The sequence below is a fragment of the Nesoenas mayeri genome (assembly GCF_963082525.1).
Source record: "Nesoenas mayeri genome assembly, chromosome: 5".
Taxonomy (NCBI): Eukaryota; Metazoa; Chordata; class Aves; order Columbiformes; family Columbidae; genus Nesoenas; species Nesoenas mayeri.
The window spans coordinates 7812412-7831584 of record NC_137548.1 but is presented as its reverse complement, the minus strand read 5'-3'; the positions used below and the strand labels follow the sequence as shown (position 1 = coordinate 7831584).

Here is a 19173-nt window from a genome sequence, read left to right as displayed (position 1 = left end):
TCACTGTATCACTATCCATGCCATAGGAAAGCATATATCAACACACTTTTCCCAGCTGCATCATTATCTGAGCCATAATTATGTCCCAAAAGAACCTCTTAAGACAGGGGTGCCAAACTCATTTTCGCCTGGGGCCACAGCAGCCTCGCGGTTGCCTTCAAAGGGACAAATGTAATTTTAAGACTGCATAAATGTAGAAGTAGTTACATTTATACAGTCCTAAAATTACATTCATTCATGTGGTCCCTGGTGAAAATGAGTTTGACATCCCTGTCTGAAGCATATTCTAAAAATTTTGATCAGAAGAGTGCTCAAAAATAATCAGATACAGGCCATTTTTTGCAGACATCTCACAGTCCTGAGGCTCGGGAGGCAGGAAGGTAACACAGACACCTTCTGCCTCTTCTTGGGCACTGTACACCACTCAGTTTGTCTGGACCACAAGTTCAAGGTCAATACTCCTTTTATCAATCCAAATAACAGTATCACCTCCCCACTTTTCCCTGTGCGAGTTCCTGGGGTAGAGTTAGGCTTCTTCATCAAACACGCTCACACTGGTAAGGAGGTGAGCTAGAAATGCCTCTGACCTGTGAGACCAGTTTATCCCACTTCTCTCTTGTCTGCTGCCGGCCTTCGCTCAGCTCAGCTTCACTTCTTTTTGATGACAACACAGGCAGAAAGGGGTTTTTTTCTTGGTTAAATGCTTCCATAAATGACATCATTTCCTAGAGATAAAAAGGAAGAGTGATTCACAGAAGATGACTTCAGATGGAAGCTCATGGAGCCAAGTACTGACTTTGAACACGTCGGTACGACTTCCATTAACTTCAAAGACTGTGATGCACAGAAAGGGAAGAGAGCAGGCAAGAGGCATACTTGTCTCCAGGCAGTGTTTGGGTCTGAAATTATAGGTGCCATTCACTAGCAAAATCTGTATTTAACATCATCTTAGTGCAGTCAGAGCAAGAGAAAGGGAAAATTCTTCCTCTCACAGTCCCCCATGGGCCATTTTATTACAGCTGGCTACAATATAAACCAAAGGAAATTTTACTTCAGGCACAATCTACAACCCATATTTCAACTACGCCTCTACAACATTAGTTGCATAAAACCTACTCTTATGGCAAATGTGACCCTGTAAAGGGCATATGTGCTTGAATCTTGCCCAAGTCTTCCACTACGTCAATTAATTAAAAGACATTTCTTTACACTCTCCAAAAAACTTTGCTCTGCTCAGGAAACAGATATATAAGGCTTGTTTTCTAACAGAAAGTATTTCATCCTAATCCTCCCTTAATCATCTGAGGGCATTTAGCAAATTCATTGTCAGATTTCCAGCTCTTGTTTAAAAGTTTATTTAACACTTCAGTTTAGGCAACGAAGATTAAAAGCTACGTTTCTGGAAATATTTTCAATATTTCTTTTTGCAAAAGCAGTTAAATATAAAATGCAACTTACTTTGTACTTCTGGTAATATGTTTCATCCTCCGTGTTGATCAGCAACTCTGCAAACTTCTTCTCCTGTGCAGCCAACCAGCTCATGGCCTCGCTTACTTTTTCCTGGTAATTAGAGCAGAAAATTTCATTTTTCCATTTTGCAAGCCTTGTTTTTAATTTACATTGTGCCATAAAACAACACACATTGAGCATATGATAAACCCTGTTCAAAGCTATTGAAAAGCAAATAATAATTCCTGGTGACTCTAATGAGTTTTGGGTCAGGCACTATTATAAAGCAAGGTCAAAGTTTTAAACCTGGCATCTGGATACATGAAGGCATCTGGATATATGAAGGCATTTTAAAAGAAAAGCCTGATAGCAATCCTACTGAAAGGAGATTATCAGTATGCAGATATGTGAATAACCAATTAATACATAAACTCTCAAAAGATAATATAGAGAACAGAAAACTTGGTTTTCCAACCAGCGTGATCTGTGAGTGATGACTTCTACCCAGTTTACATGTCAGCTATTAAATTGAAAGCTGGTTGTTATGCACATTTGCAAATCTCTCTGCCTCTACCCCAACATTTACATACAAACTTCAGAGCACACATGAAAACAACCAGGTTTCAAAATGTCCTCTGTAACAGTTAAATGAAAAAAAAAACAAGAAAACTGCACAGCAATTCTAGCTGTATCATCAAAAATCTTTCACGTTTAGTCTTGACTACCACGCAGGAGCATCAGAAGGTTCCAACCAATTTGCCCCAGCAGTAGCTGAATCAGAGGATCTACCCTCTAACTGTTACAGAGTCAGGCAAAGAAAGTACTGATATTCTTGGTATGCATGATGCACACTTATTTAAAAACAACTCAGTGGTAAACCACATAACATATGACATACCTGCATGTCTTCTTCAGACTCGTGCAAATTCCTGGAGTATTGTAAAAACTGAGCCACATAAGTCATGATCGATTTTTCATCTGGGTTCACAATGTCAACATCTACGGGAGCCAATACACCATTTACATAATTACGCAGCCTCTAAGCCTGATCACATAATTACATGCTATACTACAGTTATTAAAACACATTACCATAAACATATTTATTTTGCAGCAGCTCAGTTAACATACCATTGCCAGAAATTAATATGTAATGAACATTTTTTTCCTTGGGAATATTTTAATACAGCACGATGAACCAATGAACAAGTTTTCCCACGAACAGGAAAGCCTCATGTTCTTTTTCTGCATATTGTTCCTGCGTTTGCTGCCAATTCAAAAATCCTACAAATTCTAAGTACAGTCAGTATTATAAAATAAAGAACCTGAGCTCTGAGCATTACAGTAAGGATCAATGTTCCATTTCAACCTTAAGCACAGCCTTACTTCCTGTATTACAAGTCAACACATATAGGATTATATTGATCACACTCCTGACAACAAAGACAAAAAATAGAAGATAATTTACCTTCAGGTTCAAGAAGCCGTGGAATATTCAGCTCCAGTTCTGCAATTCGGAAAGCCTCTTTCAGGTTTTCTTTATTGCTTCTACATTTTGCCTTCTCCAAATCAACTAGACCTGGTCGTAAGGTTTGGATGATGGCTAAAAATGGCAGACCGCTTCGCCAGCTTGACTTGAAGTCAGTCACATTGATAGAGCCGTGTCTGTCCCAAAAATGATTAGAAACAAAATGTCATAGCCTGTTTCCTCAGATGTCCTAAGTACAAACTTAGAAATAAAATATAAATTCAGTAAAATGGGGTATGAACCAAACTTAAGGAGTTATAGAGCACCATGCCGTTGAATTTCTGGAGAAGCTGCGTCAGACAATACAGCCGGTACCACCAAACACTACAATTACATATATTTTTTACTATTTTCACAAAATTACTCAATGTTTTTGTCTTATGTTGCATTCTGAAGATAAAGCCCTGCTGATCCAATATCCTTTCTGAACATCACTTTTGTGTTCAATATCTGTGTGTTCTATGAGACGGAAAAAAACCAAGCAGAGCACTGAAGAGCATGCATGTATTTGTCTGTAAGGGCACCAAGTATTGGAATCACCTCTGGCATTTTAGAAAATCCTAACCTTAAAATGGAGATGTTATTTTTCTCTTATTCAGTTAGTGTCCTTAAAACACCTTCTGTGAAGCAGTGCCTGAACAGTGTTGCAAAGTGTCCAGAGAACTCTGTGAACCATGGTAAATTCTGGGACAGCTCTCCAGAAACAGCTCATGTATTAGGAGAATATTACAGCATGGTAAAAATGTGGGGTTTCAGGTGATCAAAGTTAGTTACAAAACAATAGGCCACGACTTAGAAGATTTGTTCTTTTACCAAAACCTATAGCATTCACTGATAACAAAATGACTCAACGTGATCACAGTTCAGAAAGGATGCTATAAAACAGACAACAATGTTGCTGAAAAAGAAAAACAAGCAAATGAAAAAGGAAGATTAAATGGACAAAGAGCTGGTTTTTACATGCTAATCAAACTTAAAACACAGCTAGAATGGAAACTTCAGTGCCTGAAAACATTCTTTCAGCAGAAAGTGTCTTTATCCCCCGCTAACAACATGGAATATTAGTAGGATATTATTAGAACTTAGGGCAACCACATAGCTGGAGAGAAAGAGTTGCCATTATTGTAAAACATATTTGAAACGTCCTGGCGTGAAGCAGTAGCCCTTGAAGAAAATGTAAAGCCTTTCCCTTGCAAGAAATATCTGTATCTGCTCCAGATTATGTGCTGTGAATATCCCCACTGAAATCAACAGAGCTATCTGTACATCAAGCATAAGAAAATTTCTTGTTAGAACCGGGGACTGGGACCTCTTACATTCACTAGGGTCCTTCTTGGGGATCATGCGGTGTTTTGACAAAAAAAAGACATGAGATGTAGGAATCCCACAAATCCTATATTTTCCATTAAAAAAATTTATTGAAACTTTGTTAACCAGTGCCAACCACAAGGATTAAAACTAGCAGATCATGTAAACATTCCACTAGACTTATCACAAAGAAGCCCCTAAAAGAGCAAAGCCAAACAATTCAATTTACATGGTGGTATTTTATTAGTAGGACTAGCTTCACTCTATTATATTTAAAGGGCTCACGTCAAAACATTTAGGGCCTGATAGATGCTAAAAGTACCAATAACACCACTGGAAATCTAAAGGATTTTCTGCTAAACTGTCACTAAGTTATGTAAAAAATAATAAAACCAAAAAAGAAAAACCAGCAAAACAACAACAAACCACCAGCGGAAAAATATCACGCTGTTCAGAGGAAAGTAGTAAATATAATGTATAACGTATTATTTATAAGTCTTGGATGGAACTTACAGTGAACACTGTTCTTTTGCCCACAGCAAAAGAGCCTTTGTAGCTGACATCTTCCACCGTTCCTTAATTTTAGCACTTTTTTTAGCTGATCGACTCGCCTTTGGAGAAGAATCAACAGCACTTGAAGAATCAAGTGAAGGCTGATTGTAGGTACAAACAAGTGTCCTGGCAAGTTCTTCAATCTATCAGAGATGATGGGATTGTTAATCAGGCTTCAGTGAAAAATTACCAAGAACATCAATGGCAGAAAAACAGAATTAGAGAGACCCAATCACAGCTGTAATTCCCCTGCCACCAAAGATCACATCAGGGGTTTTTATACATTCAAGCTTAACTATTTCATGCTGAATTCCCGTCTTTAGGTCATTTTTTGGCAGGAAACATTCACCTAAAGAATTAAAGTTATACTGTGAGTAACAGCACTGGCACCAAGCAACCTTGTCACTTAATGCACTTTCCTACTCCTCCTAGTAGCAAATGCAGCTGGTGGCAGCTGTGTTTTCTACTGAAAACAATGTCCTGAATTAGGCATGCTCAGAGTTTGCCTCTATATACTCAACAGATCTCAGAGATCTATTGTTGGTTAGAGAAGCTTGGTTTAGGTAAAAATACACTGAATACAGCTATGTGCCGCACAAGAACCTTCAGCACCAAAGTACCTTTGCCAAGAAAAACGCAGGCTACACCTAAAACTGTTGAAGAACTTTGCTTCTTGGCTCTCTCCTGAGCCTCAGTCACCAGTTTACCCCCAGTGCCCATATGTTAATTCACTGCTGGGTTCTTGCTGGAAGACAGTTTGTCTCCATCATCCTCTACATTCCCACGACATGATCAAAGCAAGACCCTGAGCTTTCAAACACCCCTCCTCCCATAACCTAATGTCATGCAAGAAACATGCTCAGTATCTTGCATAAGAAACATCAGTATGACAGCCTTCATGTTATTTCAGGCACCTGCTATTGAAAAAAAACAATAGCAAGAATTACACACTGTGAGCACAGCCAACACTGAAGAGTGGGGCTGCCCCTGGGGGAGATGCATGCGAGCCACTTCGCACTATTTGGAGCTTATTTATTACAGGCCTTATACAGCTAGGCAAAGTTTAGCCTATTTTTTTAACAGGTTACTCAAAAAAAAGAATTCTTGATATCTTTACTTCCTATCATTTGCAGGTAGGTACTGTTCATCAGGCTGTAATGCCACCATTGCATTGGTAAAGCAGCTCAGAGACACGGGCAAGACTCAGTGGTGCGTCTCCTCCCTGAGCCGTCACTTCAGCACGTCAGAAAATAATCTTCTACTTTGCACTAATTCATCTAATTTGGCAGCCACATAAGTCAACACATTTTTGCGCTTTTTCCTCTAATAAAACTCTCTTACATTGCTGAAATACTTACATGAAAATGAAATATAATTGTCCAAATCAAGCCAAGCACAATGGAAGGTTTTCCTTCAATAATGTCAGCAACATGAATATTTATGAGCTTGAGCTAGGGGAAAAAAAAAAGGATCATTGTTAACAAAGAAAATTTTCCACCAGCTAAACTGGCTTTAGTTGTAAGTTTTGAAGTTAATACTCACTGATCTGCTCTTTAAAAATGTCAAAGCATTTTCTATGTTGCTTCTGCACTGGAAGGTATTACATCCTTTTTCCCGTGGCTGTGAAGCAAAAAGAACAGATTACACCCTCAGTGTAAAAATTATTTTTATTTTATATTTTGCTACAGTAAGTCCTACAAAGATTCACAAATTACTTCAGATAAACTTATTTCGGCATGTTTCAGTGTCAATGGTGTAAGAATAAGTTACTCTCAAACAGGTCTATGATTCCAGAGGGACCATTCATATGCTTACAATTAAGCATACCCAGAAATCTTTGCAAGATTTGATGAAGCATTGAGGTAATATTTTTATTACTCTATCTTACCAGATGTTGACCCGAAAGCACTTCCAACAGATCCAAAAGCAAATGTCCTTGCTGTATGTCCTTATATAGGTCTGAGATAACAGAAGGAGGTGTATGCTGCAAAATAAATTTCGGTGCTTGTCAAACCACCTTTTGTCATGTTGAATTCAACAGACTACAAAATATCACTTATTACTCTGTTCAAAAATACTTAGATCCTTTATTTTTTCAATAAATCCTGAATTTAATTGGCCATATTCTTCTTCTTTTAACCCATTATTATGTTTGTATTGCACTCCCCTTTGCCCTGCCTCTGAGTTTTATATGGGCAATTTTACCCCTCATTTCCAAGTATTTACACTTTTCAAGGAGGCATGTGGAGGAAAAACCAACAAACAAAACCCACAACTTTGAAAAAGGGAAAGTTGAGTAGCAGTTAATTCATACTTTGACCTTTTAATCAATGTACCCCAAGTACAAATTTGAATACATGGCTGAATAAACCCTCACTCTTTTCACCCAGTTGTGGACAACTAACCTACCATGAGTTCAGCAGCTTCTGCTCAAGGGGGAACCAAAACAAGATTATTTTTTTTCACCCAAGTAAATCAGAACCCCAGCACATGCTGCACAAGCTGCTGTGAAAGTTTAAAGAGCAGCTACATTACTATGTGGTTTGTCTTAATACTTAGCAGTGACTTAGGTCATTCCATTAAACGCATGTTCTTGGGTTGCATAATAGAATACTACTTACCTAAACACAGTAAAACAAATCATAAATACAGAACCTCATAAAACCCTGAGACGTGTGCCACAATTCAGTACAAGTATGTTTTAGCACATCAGCTAGAAAGATACTGTCACCTGCTTATAAACTGTCTCTTAAAAATGTCTATGCACCATCACCAATACAATGCTACCACACCTATTAAACAAATGCTTTCCAGGAGCTACTTTTCCCTGCCAGTACCTAAACTCTTATATTATATTTGTTTACTCTTAAAAAATTTCATCTCCATACAGCACATCCGAATCAAAAAGGCAAAAAGCATGTCTTTCCTAAAGAATTCCTTTCTTACCTTTGCCAGTATTGAATTTATCCAGCTAGTGAAGGTTTTCTTCTGTGTAAACTCTCGCTGCACTGGGAGAAGAACAAACAAAAAAAGTTTATGGAACAAATTATCTGGTGTTATTTCTTTTTCTCAAAAAGATACATGGCGCTCATCTAAAATCTAAGGTCTGTTCTTCCACATATTAGAACACAAATAAGTATTAGACTTTCTCAAGTCTTATTTTAGAGCTGATATTCTCTTGAATACTTGATACTACAAGGTCCTCTACAACCATCAAGCGTACTTCTACTGGATGCAGCAAAGAGTGGCTAATAAAGGTTTTCTCAAAAGCTTAGCAAATGCAAATCTAACATAACTCCAGCCATTCCTAAACGCTCCTTGAAAGACTCAAGGCCATCATCAGTACAAGATCCACTCTTGAAATTCAGGAAAGTCTATGCATGGGGTTGGGTGATGAGACCAGGAAGGAGGCTGAAGTTAGGTGATAAACACAAATCTGTAGGTGAAGCCACACAATGGGATGTCTTGCTAACTGAAGGGCCGGGGAGAGTTATTAGGTTGTCATCAGGGGATATATCCTCTAATAGCAACACTTTCAGCATTGGACCCTCCCTGGGGTACACAGACCATTGATCCAGCCAAACAGGGGCACAGAGGTTCTTCAAATAGGAGGGAGGAAGAAGGAAGGGCTTGAACTTGTGCCTCAGTAAAAGATGGTGAAATGGGACTCAAAGCGGGACCTGGTCACACAGAGCCCCAGCTCTTCACCCAGGTCCCACAGGCTGGCATGCAGTGATTGCTAACCAGCGGTTGTGAAGGGAGATGGGAAATTGTTTAAGCCCACATTTGAAAAATCGGAATACTTTAATAATTTATCACATCAGAGTACAGGTCGAGACAGGGGAAAGCCTTTCTTCATGGCTTGTGGGCAGCAGAAATGAGGAAAAGGCTAGTTCTCCGGAAAGGTGAAGCAGAGCAGGAGTAGCAGAGGCAGACCAGACCAGCTCCCCAGCTCCATTCCTGTCATGGCCAGTGGATTATGTGATTTCCAAGCCCATGCTCCCTCCCAAAAATACACTCCATTCCCAAGACACCCCACCACCAAAACCATATGTCCTTGCTGATCATCTGTAAACAGATGTGAGTGAACAGCAAGAGGTGTTGGCTCCTGAGTTTATGGCCTTTTGGGCCTCACCACTGCAGAGGTGTTGCTGCTGGTGGCCATCCCAACAGCTTGTGGGAGCAGGCATGAACACAAACTCCTTCTTCTCTCCCTTTCTGCATTAGTTTTGACTGAAAGAGTTGGAGTCGTCTTCCCCAATAAACAGGCCAAAAAGCAGCATTCCCCCCCCCGCAACAAGGAGCCTGCCTGGAGCTGTGAAAGGGCAGTCACCCCCTCCCTCTTCCCCATTTGAACAAAAACCCAAAAGGCCTCATTGGTTTTTAATAGCCCAGACATTACAAAGCACAACAGACTATTAACTGAGGGAGGGCAAGATTATACAGTTAGGAAAGCTGAGGTTTTGGTCATCCAAAGAACCATCTTTGACCTGTGCCATTTGCATGGCCATCCAAGCCCTTTCCCTCTGAGGGCTGAGGTGATGCCAGCCCCTCCATCTACAGCTACGGGCAAGGGGCTTTGGGCACTGGGGTCATGGCAACACAGAGTCCCCAAGCTCCTGCATGTGGGGAAGCAGATGGGATGGGATGCTGGCCCAACATCCTGCCAGGAGGACAGGAGAGGAAAGTATGTGCCCTCCACCATGGCATCAGTGGGTTTTAGAGCAGTGAGCACAGCCCAGGCCTGGAAGGAAATCATAGAATCACAGAATAGTTTGAGTTGGAAGGGACCCTCAAAGGTCATCTAGTCCAACCCAATGCAATAAGCAGGGTATCTTCAACTAGATCATGTTGCTCAGAGTCCAATCCAGCCTGGCCTTGACTGTCTCCAGGGATGGGGCAGAGATGGCAAGCAAGGAGGCTGAGGGGGCACTTGCTGCCCATGTCCCCGCTGGGGTAAATCCTCTTGCCTCATGGGACTGGCAGCAGCAGACCCCGAACAGGCCATCACTTCGCAAGAAGAGACAAATCTGGGAGATGGGGTGGGAGCAGGTGATCTCATCTGCCTCTGAAAGGATGCTCTTGCACAAAAGATTGATACGAAGGCAAGTCTGACATCATAAGGCAAGTGCACAGCTACTCAGCAATAGTTAGGTATGTTTTTGTAGGCTGGGCGGGATGAAATATAACAAAAAAACATCAAGCCCTTGGGGAAAAAAAAACATCCTGACTGCTCTGATCATGACAATGCCATTCAGAAGAAAATGTCCCACACTTTATTTCTCTCTGAGAATCTGGCAAACACAAACCCCAGTCATCCAAGATGGCCCAAAGGGCTTGCCACACAGAGCTTCATCAGCTCATGGAGCGCAGCAAGCAGCTTAAGGATAACGCAGCCTCCAGCTCCTAACCCCACCAATCCAACCCACAAACCTCCTTCTGCTTCACCAGGCGGGCGAGCCGCAAGAAAAACATTCACTCATTATCTGCATCAAGGGCTGGTTTGCATCCTGTAGCCAACATGTCTTTCAACAGTCCTCTAATCTGCAATACTATGATCTTGTCAGAGCATGAAACAGTCGATTTCCCCTGCTTGCTGGATTGTTTTATGCTTCTTTTTAAATATCACCAAGATCATGATGAACAGTAAGATAAGGGCAGTCCTAAAGACATGGACAAAAATGCAGTCTCAGAACTCTATTTTGTTTGGAAGACAGAAAATAAGTGCAAGCATGCCACATAGACCAACCAACATCGCAACACTCACAAGGAGGACATAAATAGCATGGAGATATGGCTTCATGTTAGCACAGGACCCAACCACACCCTCTGGTTGAATACCCATACAGGAGTCGTTCCAGTTACCTAAGGAGCAATTATTGAGTAGCTACACTCAATTTTATCAGGCAGGCAAGGTTGGTATTCCTGGCACTTGAAAAGGGACGGAAAGCAAATATTAACTGCCTGACGCCAGTGACTCTTCCAGCTCTAGCTCTTTCCAAACACAGGCTACTGCTACTGATTTGCAGAACTTGTTTTTGGAGTCGGTTACAGAAAGATGGTTAGGATGAGGATTTTGGTCTTGTTTTGGTTGAATCTCTGCATATTTATGTGAAGAAGCATTATGCAATGTGAGCTACATACTGCAAGTGTTGATTCACGCGGGCAGCTCTCAGGCAAATGTCTCACCTGGCGAAAGTACAAGGTGCTTATTTCACTGCACACACCTAAGCACAACCTACACCCTCCTCGAGCTACAGCCACTGCCTAGTGCAACCCACCAGGCTGCCTTCCAAGAAGCCACAGCCTCAGCTGCAACGTGGCTTATTTTCTTACCCAAATAAATAATAATAATGTAAAAATCTCATTGTCAATCAGTCACAAAACTCCATGCCTGCCACGACTGTAGTGCAGCAGTCACTCTGTTCCCTTCCAGGCCATACAACACACAGCTCAGTACAGATGTGCCTCTGGCACCATGGCAAGCAGTTGTACTGCAATTTTCAGGCTGTGTTTTCCCTCCTGGCTCCCCCCAACTCTCCTGCTCAGAGGCGCTAATGATTTAATCAAGCTCTCAAATTCTTATCTCTACCACGTGGTTAATTAATACGGATTTTTATTTTTATGAGGATGAATGGATTCTTTGTTAGGCCTTTTTATATGACTCTAAGTGACCTTGGTTTTCTCTTGCCCTAGTTTTCAAAATGTCACTGACCCAGAATATGAAGCTATCAGAAAAAACTGATCATTTCCTTTACTTCGGGCCAAAACTCACCGAAGCAAAAAGTGGATCTGAGAGAACAAAATAAAAACCTATTAATCTGAAGACTATATCTATCTATCTGAAGACAATATCTATCACATTTCACCCTGTGTTTTAAAGCTAATCTTCAGAACAACTCTTTAGGGAGCAATAACACATAGAAATAGCCTGTCACATAGGCTGGCCAAGAAATCAATACACACTGTTGGCCAATGACTGTTTTATCCAGCAATGAGCTACTAACAAGTGTAACAAATCAGACTAATCATTAAGCGCTGGAGCATGGGGACATAGCAGGGACAACGTCCATGCCAAAATCTCCCAGAAAGAAGAGGAAGGGAGGGCAGGAGCACTGCCAGCCATGGTTTTACTCTCAGCCTTCATTTAACAGCAATATAGAAAAGTCAGACTTAAAATTAATCTCTTCTGCTGCCTTTCGCGCTTCCCTTCCCACGGTCAGAGACGGCAGCTCGGAGGAAAGCACCATCTCCTCCCTCGGCAGGGAGCTGGGGGAAGCAAACCACAGCAGAACAGATGTAGCCAGTCTGTCAACGCTTATCAAACATCACCGCCAAACAGCAAAGAGGTTTTCTTCTGTTGCAAGGACCAGTGCATCACTGTCAGTGAACCATTTACAACTCTGTGGCTTTCTTCTTTTTTTTTTTTTCAACTTTTTAAAACAATTACTTAAAATTAATGAGCGCAAGCCTGTCTGTCATCTTCCCACCTCTGTTTCACCAGAAGGAATTACCTCTTGTGTATGATATTTTTATAGCTTCCTTTTACCGTTCAGGTCAGCTGAGGCTACGTCTACAGTAGCAAGCAGTGCAGCTCATCAGGAACAGATCAGCAGACAAAAAGTGCTGGTGTTCAGGACGTAGCGTACCCACCACATATATAGAGAAGAAAGGTTGTGTTGGACTAGCGCTAGCCTGAATGTCTGCAGATAACTACAGTACTTTCTTGCAGCATTTATTTCAGTTTCATCCATAATAACTATTTCCACGCTCCCTGACAGCTCAGCAAAACGAACCAAAGCACGGTCAGCAGGGGGAACTGGGAGAGCTCCATCAAGACAGTGCTGATGGTATGGACTAAAACACCAAGCAGGTACACACTATAAATGACAGGACCTATCAGAAGAACCATTAAATACTTGCCAGCCCAGGTAGAGGGTGAGCAATTCACCCCAAGCCCTTTATACAGTCCTTTCCCTCCCAACCAGGATCAGAGTTTCATTTTTTGCAGACAGGAAAGCTGAGGGAAAAAGTTACTTCCAGCATTTACCTTCAGCAACACCATGTTAAGCAACTAAAAACAAACACAGTATTTTTTGTAAAGATTAAGAAGTTTATCCAAAGCCCAATGAAGGTAATGAAAATATTTCTACAGGAATAGATCTTTTCAAATCCAAATATTGTATAAATATCACCTAGTTGACTACCACCAGGCCTGTATAGTGGGAACCTTCTACACTATTCTCTTCAACCTCCTTTTCCTTTTGAAAGCAAATTATCCAATTTACCAAAAGCGCTGCTAACTTGGGAAGCATGTTTACACCGAGTTTTGCCCTCCCGGCTTTCTCAAACACTTTTGCTCTTCTCCTTGCCAGGATCCAGGGGCATCTCAGCTTTAAATCACCCCCGTCTTTACTGCCCCAAGAGCCCATGACGTGAGGCACTGCAGCACTTGAGGGCACAGATAGATTAAATTCTTAAGGGTACTAAGTCATATCATTTAGATATCAACATACTTTTAGAGATAAGGACGTTAAGTGGCTTTTCTAACACTAAAGAAAATCCACAGTGAAGCAGGGCTTTGAACATAAGTGGCCTTCAGTGCCCTGTACAGGTGACTCAGAAGCCATCTACTGATTAGGCATTTTAATGTGTGTTTTTAAACAGTTACATACCTGATAATGCCTTTAACAAATTGAAATTTATCTAGCAGGGAACACATTTATACAACTATACAACCTATTTTTTTCCACTAGGCATGTGAAACAGACAAAAATACCCACGGCTGGGCTTTTTTTAGGCAGTCTCATGTGTCGTTTGCCTCTCCAGTGCCACCAGCCCCGTCACATGCCACGAAGCCACATAGTCAAGGAACTGCAGCCCAGCTCCTTGCCCGGGCAGCAGGCAGCATGAGCAGGGCATAGATTGCAGTGCAGCTCCTATGGGAGCTTTTACATTTGCAAAAGTCACCCTTGAAAAATCATAATAAACATGTAATAGGCTTTTTTGAACATTATGGTTAAAGGGGAAAAAAATGTGTAGCTGTAATAACATATCGAGCCCAACAAATAAGGCATACAGCTAGAAAAAATAACAATTGCTGGGTACGAATTAGTAGTCTTTGTGACCCCTGTGTGAATTAAGCGGGTTTCAAAGAGATATCCTCCTTTACTTGGAGATGAGTACAATCTACTATAAACTGCACAATAAAAATCTATCTGTATGTATCAATATCACCGTATTTTCAATTTCACTTGAAGAGAAATCGTCCATAAGTGATTAGACGTAAGTGCAGGAAAACAGCGTAATTCACTTATAACATTAAACACTCTTCAAAGACAGTCTTAGCAGCCACATTCTTATATGATCATCCATTGAGTTACAGTAATAAACAGTAACATGCACATGGATTAACCAGCAAGAGCCAAAAATTAGGACTCCTACAGTTAATTAAACAGGGAAAGAGTAAGTACATGCCCTAAACTCCAAGAGCTAAAACATACTCTCTTGTGTCTGAATTAACTCAGCAAGCACAGAAAGAAAAGGGAAAACTGAGTTCTGCACAGGCTTGGTGGGAAATACCATACACAGGGTCTGTTTGCCGTCCTGCGGAAGAAAGGGAAAGGATTTGTGCATGGGAGGGAAAGTGGAGGTTGGATCCTCCCCCAGGTAAACAGATTTAGATCCTGAAAGCAAAAAATATTCCTGCTCCAGAGCACCACAAACCCCATTCTGCGGTAACCATCCATCTGCAAGGGGCTGCACATTCCCTCCACTGCGATCCTGCACTCGGGCTCATTGATAAAACGTAGTCATATCTCCACCAGCTATCAAAACATCACCATGAAGCCCTTCACCAGCAAAGGAAGGAACCTCCCTCACTACAAAGACACTGATGTACTGGAGACAGTTCAGAGAAAGGCAACAAAGCTGGTGAAGGGTCTGGAGCACAAGTCTGATGAAGAGCAGTTGAAGGAACTGGGGCCATTCAGCCTGGAGAACAGGAGGCTGAGGGGAGACCTTATCACTGTCTACAACTACCTGAAAGGAGGTTGTAGCATGGAGGGGGTTGGTCTCTTCTCCCAAGTAGCAAGTGATAGGAGGAGAGGAAATGGCCTCAAGTTGCAGCAGGGAAGGTTTGGATTGAATATGGGGAAAGATTTCTTCACAGAAAGGGTTGTCAGGCATTGGAACAGGCTGCTCAGGGCAGTGGTGGAGTCACCATCCCTGGAGGGGTTTAAAAGATGTGCCAATGACGCTCTTAGGGACGTGGTTGAGTGTTAGATTTAGATTATGGTTGGACTCGATGATCTTAACAGTTTCCTCCAACCAAAATGATTCTATGACATGCCTCCTCATTTTAGGCAGCTGAAAACAATTCTGGACCCCAGCTGTGCCTCTTCCATTTACAGAAAGCCGAGCGCCAGGCTAGATGCTTCTACAGGGCCAGCCTGTAATGCAGTGCTAGGAAGGAAGCTGTGGGATGAGGCGTCACAGGACAGGGCTCCTGAATTATTCCTCCTGTGCTCATTGCCAGCCAAGCCCTGAGCTCCTGTCTGCTCCCTCTGTAGCTGCAGCAGAAGTGACTTCAAGTTTCAGAGATGGCCCGTGCACCACAACAGAGCATCTCCCGGGCAAGCATCCTCTGTTCACCAAAACGTTTGCAGCAGGAGAAACTCTTCTCTTAAATATTTCCCCATAAGATATATCCACCATAGGTCCAGTTTCAGGCTTTTTACCTGCACTTTTAGGTGGCCGTGCAAGGACATAAAACAGCTTTGCAGCCACTGTAAGTTGTGCTGCATCAGAAAAGCAGAGAGGTGCTGGAGGACAGGGCACAGATAATGTCGTTACTAATCTGATTTGATTTTATTATAACATCTAGGACAGAGGGAAAGAAAAAAGAACAGAAAAGGAGCCAAAGTCCTGATATCACACAATGTCACAGCAATTTCAATTTTCTTGGCAGGGCAGGAAGGGTTAACTATTACTCTTTTGTTTCTGGCGATCAGTTTGAAAACTGGAAAAGGTTAAAGATCAATATATAAAACTGAAAAGATATCTAGATATCTATAGATATCTATAGATATCTAGATATATAGATATATAGATATATATGGGTTTAAGTTGATCTTGTCCTAATTAACAAGACTAGACAAGTACTCTACATCACTGGATACCTTTAAGGAACAACAGAAGACTGGATCACTAAGAATTTAAATCTGGAATAAAATATGAGCAATCCATTCTGGATCTCACTCGTGCTTTTTTCTTCTGCACCAACTATTCACGCGTGTCTTCTGTTATGTTGTGTATTATACAACACTGGACATACTCCTTGATGCTTTACCTTAACAATTTGAAAATCAAATCACAACCAGTTTTACATCCATTTTTAGTCACCCAAAAAGTAAGCTGCTTTTCTAATAGTTATATGCGGCCATTCCTTGAATCTGAGATTTCTCTAAAACTTCTCCAGGTGAACCTGAAGATCTAAAGTAATCCAAATCGCTGGATGTTTTGCAAATCTCATCTCCAGATTCCTATTATTGAAAAAGCCCTTTTCCTTGAGTGATCCTATTATTCTTATTTGACCTTTGCCACCACAGATCTGCAGGAAGATTTACTAATGGTTTCTATCTGTCATGTCAGGGTGTTTCATCACAATGGTGTCGCCATTTGCTTGTTTGACCCCGAGCAGATGCCACAGTGTCACAGCTCCACACACGGGACATGTCTGTACCATTTGCTGCATCTTTAATCATTACAAAAATTGCCTACGTCACTTCTGAGGGATGTCTCTGGATGTTTTACAACTGTCAAGAAAATACAGCTTGGCCTCAGATTTGCAGTGTGTTCATTTCAGCATAACCCAAGAGCTCCAATTATTACAGCACAGAAATATAATTTGGTCATTTCAATTTTAATAAGCAGGGCTCTTTCACTGAGATATTGACCAAAAAAACCTTAGTGTTATCCAAACATAAACAGCAAGCTGAGTTTTCAGAAAATAGTATGATCATTTCAAAACAAAACCCTATCCCAAAAATCGCACTTAACTTTAATTCAGCACCTTCTGCCTTAAAGCTGGATAGTGTTCTCCAGACCCACTTCATTACAACAACCACCTCGTTCTTCCTACCGAAGGCTGAGTTTGACTGGCACAACAAATGTGTCTGACAAGCTGTGCTTAGTGCAACAGCCAGACCAGCTCCTGTCTGCTCGTTTTCGCTCCCTCTCCTGAAAATGTGATACTGGAGCAAAACGGAAGAAACTTCACCCATAAAGACATTTGGCTTTAAACCACTGTTAACACTCACTCATCAAAACACACGGCTTCAATGAAAATATTAATGCAAATATGGATCGTAAAAGTGACTTGGCAGAATATTCTTTTGCACCGTCTGTTTTAAACATATTTTCTTTCCGCTAAGCACCATATAAATTTCATTGCAAGTGAGCTAAAAGGAAATAGCGGTGTGGGAACACGACTTAGTCAAGCTGTCCTAGAATAACCAGGTTCTAAATACATCAGAAACGGGCTTTCCATCAGTTCTAATCCTGCTGCCTGGACAAGCCCCCTTGGTAGCCAACATTAATATTTTCATGAAGACATTTAGAGGAAAATCAGCCTTCCCAGGAAATTCTTATAGGAGAAAATTCAACACGCCTGTTCAATTCAAGAGCCTGTCTGAGAGGCCACTGATTAATGCTTATTTGTCCAGGTAGCTGCCATTAAAATGAAACAATTAAAAATCAGCAAGTTATAACTCATTGCAAGGAAGGATGAAAGACTCTGACCTGAGAGAAATTTGTTTAGAAGCCACAAAAATTTTCTAGTTGTTTTGGCCACAAGCTATCTTTCTACATGTGCAGGGGGTATAGCAGTAAGCACAGAAAAACAAGTAATAATAAAATAAAATAATAAAAAATAATGATAAAATAATAAAAAATAATAAAATAATAATAAAATAAAAGTACTTTATTTAATAGCCTCATTAAGAGAGCTTAATGCAACCAACTAATTGTTGGCAAATTGAAAACAAGGAAACTAATGAAATGGCATAACTGTTTTCATGTGGGCGATTCCCTTGTAAACAGTTTACAGTAGCATGTATTCCAAATAGCAAAGCAACCAAAAAAGGCAATAGCTCTGAAAATACCACAAGAAAGTACTACGAGAGCTGCTATCTATGATTTAACTCCTGAAGCATCTCTCATAAAACACAGAACCATCTGCAATGAAGCACAGACATGAACTAACTACACTGCTCATAATGCTGGTTTTAACAGGTTTCTCTGAATTTTCTTCAGCTTGTGTACAGTCACACATTTTTGCCAAAAATCTACATTAAAAAGGCACAGAAAGCTACTGTAACTTACCTTGCAGTGATAGATGGAGATCATCTATTTCGGAGGAAGCCTGCTCCTCCGTTGAAGGAGATGACTGTTGTGATGCCATCTTTAATTCTGTGGAGATTTGTTAATCAATTTCCAAACTGAAAGATAAAAAAACAAAAAAAATCAGTACACATTTACATTAAAACTGATTATACCGAAGACGCTCAAGTGTGCAGCGCTGAGATAGGCGTTTGGTTTTGGGTTCTCTTCCCTTGGTAGGCTGTTTCCTTAGCCCATACAGAATAAAGCAATTGTTCTTACTGCGTGAATCCAAGTTTTGGACCCTTGACTGTTCTTTACCAGTGGCCATCAGTAGCGCACAACATGAACCATGGCTCGTCTCGCCATGAAAACAAAAGCACTAGGATCAGGAAAATGCAAACGCAGTTGCTTTCTTTGAGAAAGCAGGTTGACAAAGGCTCCCAGTGCCTTCCGCAGATTATTTGCTGCCAAACCTCAAAGGTTTTCTTTAAATCTTTGTACTTTTCAGATATCTCCTCCTGTCTGGATAATTGTTGCGGAATGGAAACAATTTAGGCAGAATCTGCAAAGATTAAGGTGAAATGAAAAAGTAGCGCTTATCATATGAGAATAATCACAACTGCTCTTTCTGTCTGGTACCTTTGTTACTCCTCATCTCCCATGAAGGAGTTTCTTTTTGCAACTCCTCCATTCTCCTCTCCCTGAATACTTCTCCTATCTCTAATGCAACTTTAGTGAACGATACGTCATATTTCTTCGAAGTCTAACACTGTTTCTGTTTCTGCAGTAGCTATATTGTTCAAATTGCCCCCACAGGAAAATCTGGATACTTAGATACAGACTCATTTTTATTAAGAACTTAAAAGTTAAACAAATTTGAAAAGAAATAAACCTGAAAATTAAATAAGCAATCACCTTAAACAAGCTTTGTCACTTAAATAACTCTAACCTTT

General features: G+C 40.9%; 1 protein-coding gene across 1 annotated transcript in view; it reads right to left on the bottom strand.

The window, feature by feature from the left end:
- Window positions 1–18299, bottom strand: part of SYNE2 (spectrin repeat containing nuclear envelope protein 2) — a gene marked incomplete at both ends in the record, with an annotated part of 173278 nt that extends 154979 nt beyond the window's left edge. Inside the window, 10 exons of the mRNA XM_080344595.1 lie at window positions 588–725; window positions 1459–1560; window positions 2348–2448; window positions 2918–3114; window positions 4799–4980; window positions 6196–6288; window positions 6380–6457; window positions 6726–6821; window positions 7784–7845; window positions 18221–18299. Coding sequence (XP_080200721.1) covers window positions 588–725; window positions 1459–1560; window positions 2348–2448; window positions 2918–3114; window positions 4799–4980; window positions 6196–6288; window positions 6380–6457; window positions 6726–6821; window positions 7784–7845; window positions 18221–18299 — 1128 coding nt within the window. The remainder of the gene's footprint in view (window positions 1–587; window positions 726–1458; window positions 1561–2347; window positions 2449–2917; window positions 3115–4798; window positions 4981–6195; window positions 6289–6379; window positions 6458–6725; window positions 6822–7783; window positions 7846–18220) is intronic.
- Between the last annotated feature and the right edge of the window lie 874 nt (window positions 18300–19173).